Source organism: Micrasema longulum, unplaced genomic scaffold, assembly GCF_059751315.1.
Source record: "Micrasema longulum isolate JH-2025_06_02 unplaced genomic scaffold, ASM5975131v1 h1tg001950l, whole genome shotgun sequence".
In the NCBI taxonomy this organism is placed as follows: Eukaryota; Metazoa; Arthropoda; class Insecta; order Trichoptera; family Brachycentridae; genus Micrasema; species Micrasema longulum.
In genome coordinates this window covers 1-7,145 of record NW_028279124.1, presented here as the reverse complement: position 1 = coordinate 7,145, position 7,145 = coordinate 1, and the positions used below count along the sequence as shown (strand labels likewise).

The window sequence follows — 7,145 nt, the reverse complement described above, 5'->3', positions numbered from 1 at the left end:
ATAAGGTTCTCGAAGATGTCGCGAAAGCGATGAAAACGGTCACTGGATATTCCAAATTTGTGGAATAAAGTATCACTTGTCTTTTATTTTTTATAACAAAAGTAAATGGCTTAAAAAGATGTAAAAAAATTTAAACAAACGAAATGTTGATGATATCGTGAAACGAGAATATCAGCTTTTAAATGTTTCTCTCTTACCAAATGTAATATATGTATTTAACGTAATCTATTTATCTTATTTTTTTAGTTTATGATTTGATAATATTATGTATTTTGAATTTTGGAATCAAGTTGTTTATTGTTGTAAATTCGTGCTTTAGTTTACAACGTTATTAGGGGTGCAAAATGCAAAGGGGTTGTAATAATGTTTTAACCACCCCCGAGAGATGTTCTCCACCGCTGTACGATGCATAATAACATCTTTAGTGCTAAGGGATGAGATGAATGGCATATAAATGAGCTAGCACCTAAGTGTTCGGTTAGAATACTGACTGCAAATGTTTTAATCCACTTTAGAATGAATAAAATGTTAGGCAAAATAATTTATCTTTATCGGCTTACTGCCTGTCAGATACTAAACCACCCTTACTGACAATTGTATATTTTATTCGATTTCTCTCTTCCACAGTTTTTATTAATCTTGTTTAAGGGTCAAACACTTTTTTTTTCTTATTACTTAACATTAATTATTTCCTTGTTATTACTGCGAGCATGTCTATGATTTTTAGTTTTCAATTGCTTTTAGTACTTTTTTCTTCTTAAAATACTGCTACTGTAATAAAAAATTAATACTTTTGTCATCATTTTTAATTTGTATTTTTGCTGTTATTTGATAATGTAGGTACATGCTTCCATTTTCCATTATGTTGTATCCCAACTCAACACGAGGCTGTTGGCCTTTTAGAGTTAGAGATACTTTATTTTATTTTATTTTTCTAATTAGTTTATATTTTTATGAATAAATAAAATAAAAAATTAAAAAAATACTCTTTATTTGTACGATGAAATAGGAAAAAAAAATAATTAGGATAAATGTTTACGGTAAATTTCTGAGATGCTAGTTGAAACTTGTATAACATGCATTGCAAATCATCTTCTGATTAAGCCACTATGGTTGCATTGTCTGCGTTTCATGTTATGTTAACGACCTTATTTCCCTTAGACCTATATTTACTACTTCCTCCATTCTTAAAGGCGTTTTTATTCAATGATTTTGTTTTTGTAAGAAAAGTTATTTGGTGTATGTATTCTTTCCTTTCATAATCTCAGATAAAATAAATTTAATAATACTTATAATGCAAATGCAAAAAAATTTAATCTAACTGTACCGACCAAATATTTTATTTTTTGTACTCTTTAATACTGTAATTAATTCATTTGTTTAAAAGAAAATAGGAGTGAGGGCTGATCTGGGGTTAGTCTGTGGATCCGCCGGCGAAAGGATTTTAAGTCCGAGTAAACAAAAAACTTTTTCTTCTATGTTTTTATTATTGTAATATTTTGATGCGGAGTGGCTTTTTAAAGGTTAAATGTATGGAAAACTATAATTGGCCTATAATTTTGGTTTATTTGTAAATATTTTTTTTTTGTTATAATGGCTGTTGTTTTCTTTTAATAAACAAAATATTAAAAAAATAATAATTAAAACCACTTCAAAATATTTTTTCGCCGGAAATCAATCAAACTTTGCGAATATTTCAAAACGCTAGAGCAGCATGTCTCTTAACAAAATTACATTGTAGTTTTTGACACGATAGGAAAATTTCACACACTATGAATACCGATAAAAATATGTGAAACGGATTTCGAAAAAAAAACTGTATTTTCAAAATCATTAAGAACATTTTTTAAAAATGTCATTCATATTTTTTTTTACGCCTCCACAAAAACGCGGCAAGATTACTCTTGACAATCGTTACTTTAAGATTCGTGAACTGAATCATGACGTATTAGGGGCGTAGCCAATGCAATTTTGCGTTTTCATGGTGTTTTAAAATCATCAATTTATAAATATTTTTTAACGCTACAAATAAGTACAAAAAAAATTACGGTAGTATTTCATAGATCCCTATTAATTTATAAAAACATGATATTTCCCTAATCTAACAATATATTAATTTAAATATATAATTTATTTGTCAGTTCGGAGAAATACTTTAAACTGGACGCACGCCAGTTTAAATTGTACATTTTAAAGACAGTAAAAAGGACATTGATAGTTTTCAATGTTATTTTTTTCGCGGCTTTCCGTACTGAATTTGGTTTTTTATTAATTTATTATTTACATATAATATTAAATTTTTATTATTTTTTTAAAACATTTTTTTAATTATTATTTTTTAATTTACAGGACTCACCGAGCCAATTCGTATGGCTTGTCGGTAAAGATCCTTTACATGAAAACGTATAATCACACTACATAGTTGTATTATAATAATTACTACTCACTTTAATATAAGACTTACCTTACTACTTGAAAACTTTTACTGGAGACAAATTTAAAATCAATCTGAAAAAGCACATGATGACTGAACCAACTAGACTAGACGAGACATAAAATGACTAGACAATATTAAATTTCTAATGCAACCCTAACGGGTTTTTTAAAATTGTAAATAAATAAAAATAAAAAAAGGAGCGAAAAAAAAGTACATATCGTCGTCAACGGGAAAATACCTCCCGTGTGTCAAAAACGTAATTGTTCAGGAGCAACTAAAAACTGATTTCTGAGAGCTACGAATTGTTTTATAAAACACCAAAAATACGCTTTTTAATTTTAAATGTCAGAATGTATTTTCACGAAAAAAAACCTTTTTATTTGAAGTACAAATAACATTTTTTGTGATTTTAAACACATGGTAGGTTTTTTTGGACATGAAATGACACATAGGAGGTTTTTAACTATACATGGGAGCATTTTTTCAGATGTTAAGAGATGTACAAAATGAACAATCAGCCACATAGGATACTTGAATTGCCAGTTAAAAATTCAAAATTCAAAAATCAAATCAAAATATTTATTCAGAAAAAAGTACATACAAAAACTAAAGTAAATAAAACAAAATAAAAATAATATTGTTAAAATACAATCATTTTATGTCAGCTTGTAGCTGCCTGCCCTTTATAATTAATAATTTTAATAATAAATCTTTGCAGGTATGTAAGAAGTTATCAACTTAGTACTTTAACCTATTTTTTTGTTGATTTTTTGTCCTTACATGAACTCCCTTTTTTAGTGTTCTTAATAACATTTTTTTTAACCTTTCCTGAACTCCTTTTTTCACCTATGACTTGAGGAGCCTCGTTTACAGATTTAATTTTATGTTTAACTCTCGAGTCTGGCTTGTGAGGAAGGCTATCGTAAAATGAATGACTGTCTTTTTCTACTGCACTTTTAAGGGATTGTAAGTCTTTAAACTTAGAATCTGTTATAGGAATGGGCTGATCATAGAGGGGTTTAATGTTGTTCAATGGCACATTATGTTCAATAGTACGCCGCTGAGGTAGTATTGCCCATTCGTCGGTAAATTTAGTTTTATAAAATACATTTCCATCTGGGGTGTATTTTAGTTTACACAACTCAGCCACTGTTGAATCCCCTATTTGGTTTCCAGGTCTGATTGATTTAAAATTAGTTTCTTTACCCTCGTAATTTAAAAAGAAATCATAGCTCGCTACTTTCACAGTGTAGGGCTTTTCAGGCCTCGCTGCTCGCATCATTGCGATGTAATCTGAGGGCGTGTTTATTGGAGGGATAAACAAGTGCTCCAATGTAGCATGGACACTATCTACTTCCATCATTGTATGTCCCTTAGTCAGGTAAAGTTGCTCGATGGTCAAATTCTTTTTGACAGCAACATCACTGAGGGCACTAGCGAGGGTTTTATTTTTGTTTTGATAACCGCAACCATCTGACACTAATGTAATTTTCTCACATGTTGCATCACAAGTCAAAATAAAATCAATTATACACGTGGTAAATTCATTTGCAGTAACACCACCATTTACTTCGTGCCACACATAAAGGTTAACATCACGATTTGCCAAATTGTATATTGAAAAATTGTGAACCTGTAATTTCATTTTGTAGTACATTGCAGATTGTAATGTCTTTGGGCACAATAGAATGCTTTGAAGATCCATAGCCACTACAATATGTTTACTATTGACTTGAGCATCAGTTTTTGCTTTATTTTTTTCAAAGCGAGCCTGATCTTTCCTAATCACATGCACATTGTACAGCTCTTCTGAAATATGACCCAGTTTGAAGCTGCAACAAGTATCACATTGATCTTTTCTTGGACTGTGAATAGCAATATTCTTGCTTTTGAGAACTTCTTTAAATGCGCTCAAGGAAGCAGAGCATAATTCTTTTTCAAGGCACCATTTCAAATATACGTCATGCATGTGCTTCTTTGATCGAAATATCGGTTCTACATACATTTTTTTGGATGATTTCCTGCAATAATGACTAGGAACCTTAGGTAATAAATCTAGCCAATTATTTACAGATTGGGAAGTCTCAATTTTCCTTTTTTTTCTTGGCGGTAATTGTGCAGTTGTATTATGTTCAGCTGAATCATGTTCAATAATATTTTCTTTTTTATTCCATCTTTTGAACGTATCTTCTCCCAAGCACAAGGTATTCAATAAAAACCTCCTACAGACCTTTACCATTTCACCCCCATCTTTTGGTAATAAAATATCATGGCCTCGTTCTTTTTGTGAAACTTTAGATTCAATCACATTTTTATTTCGTCTTTTTCTTATAGATCGTGTGTGCACAAATCCTCTGATAAACACCTTTTTTTCAGCCCAAGTCTTTAATTCCCAAAATTGTTTAAACAGACCTTGACGAATGCAGTCAGTTATCTGGGCACACATGAAAGACCTCTGAGTTTTTTTTACTAACAAATTATGCCCACAGCGACTCTTCATAAGTCTTGCTGGTTTTTTCGAATCGTTAACCACCTTTTGATTAACTTTACGATATCCCACGTATGGACTTCCTGATGCTCGAAGAAGTCTTCCAGTTTCTTTTCTATCACGCAATGTTTTGTCTATTAATAAATCAGAACTTTCTCGAGTTGCAATCCCTGCTTGTTGGTCTAAGAATTGAATCTCCACTTCATGATTAATAACAGGGTCCTCAGTGTGCACTGTTTTATCTACTGATAAATTAGAACTTGCTTGAATTGTAGTTGTAGTTGTGGTCCCTTCTGCTTGATCCAAAAATTGAATTTCCATTTCATTTTCAATATTCATTAAATTGATAAAAACACCATCATCAGTCCGCTTTGCAATCTGCGATTCGTAATCATTGGTGGATGGTAATACTTCTGAAATTATTTTCTTCAAGGACTCATCCGGGATGTAAGAAAAATATTCCTCAGATGATAATGTCATCTGAAGTGTTGAATGCTCGCCAATATTATTTTCTACTTCTGTTGCATTTTTTGTTGCTTTATTATTCTCCTCGTTCACCATTTCAATCATACGTCTTCCTCGACTTGTCATTATCTGAGAAAAGTTTACACAATCAAATTTGGTTTTTGAACAAATAGTATTAGGCATTAGCAATTTTTAAAAGCTTTGGTTCGAATGAACTTGCCGAAAAGTTAAATGCATAATATTCCGCATTATTTAAACTAAACAACATAACCTCAATACTATGTGAGTAGTAAAGAAAACAAAAAACCTCATAATTTACGTAATAAATAATAGTACTTACATAAAGTATTATCAGTTCTTTCCTATAGTATTCTATGTTGTTTGTAATGCACCACTAATATGCTAAAAATATGCTTTAAAACGTTTTTAGGTGAGAGTAAATCAATCTGTCAACACTGTCAAAAAAAGGCGCCAAAGGCAGGAATGAGCAGGAAGAAACAATGAAACATCTCCTATGTGTTTTTTTCAAAACGCGCACTATGCTAATATTCATAGAAGTTTGCTAAATCAAAAGCTCCTATGTATACATGGAATACATGGGAGGTATTTGAAAACGATTTTTTTTCAAAGACCACATAAGAGATACAAATAAAGGTTTTGAATTAAGTAACAGTATTATCTACGCATGGGAGGTTTTTCCAATCGGTAGAACAGTTGAAACTCTACGCAATGTCATATTTAACTCATTTTCGTAAAATCGACCACATAAGAGGTATTTTCCCGTTGACGACGATATATTATATGTTTTCAAATAATATTTAGAAAAATGTAAAAAAAGGCAAAAAATAAGTATACGATACCGCAATTATTAGATAAAAAAAAATACAAAAACCGGAATAACAAAATTTAAAACAGAAGTGTGTATATAATTAATAGGCCTTTTATGAACATTATTTCTTTATATGTCTATATCTATTTCCGTTTCCCTATCTATGTCTATATCTATTTCCATATCCATATCCATATCCATATCCATATCCATATCCATATCCATATCCATATCCATATCCATATCCATATCCATATCCATATCCATATCCATATCCATATCCATATCCATATCCATATCCATATCCATATCCATATCCATATCCATATCCATATCCATATCCATATCCATATCCATATCCATATCCATATCCATATCCATATCCATATCCATATCCATATCCATATCCATATCCATATCCATATCCATATCCATATCCATATCCATATCCATATCCATATCCATATCCATATCCACATCCATATCCACATCCATATCCATATCCATATCCATATCCATATCCATATCCATACCATATCCATATCCATATCCATATCCATATCCATATCCATATCCATATCCATATCCATATCCATATCCATATCCATATCCATATCCATATCCATATCCATATCCATATCCATATCCATATCCATATCCATATCCATATCCATATCCATATCCATATCCATATCCATATCCATATCCATATCCATATCCATATCCATATCCATATCCATATCCATATCCATATCCATATCCATATCCATATCCATATCCATATCCATATCCATATCCATATCCATATCCATATCCATATCCATATCCATATCCATATCCATATCCATATCCATATCCATATCCATATCCATATCCACATCCTTATCCACTCCATATCCACATCCATATCCACATCCATATCCATA

At 31.0% G+C, this 7,145-nt stretch overlaps 1 protein-coding gene across 1 annotated transcript; it reads right to left on the bottom strand.

Annotated features, from left to right (window-relative positions):
- Positions 1-2,921: 2,921 nt before the first annotated feature.
- LOC148273445 (uncharacterized) lies at positions 2,922-5,861 on the bottom strand. The gene is made up of 2 exons (XM_088238702.1): positions 5,731-5,861; positions 2,922-5,519 (listed from the first exon to the last, which is right to left on the bottom strand). Exon 2 carries the CDS (start codon positions 5,514-5,516, stop codon positions 3,189-3,191), a length of 2,328 nt encoding a protein of 775 aa, XP_088094828.1. The 5' UTR covers positions 5,517-5,519; positions 5,731-5,861; the 3' UTR covers positions 2,922-3,188.
- Positions 5,862-7,145: the final 1,284 nt, after the last annotated feature.

Excerpts from the sequence above, each read along its gene's own strand:
- LOC148273445 (XM_088238702.1), bottom strand. The coding sequence starts at position 5,516 with ATGACAAGTCGAGGAAGACGTATGATTGAAATGGTGAACGAGGAGAAT.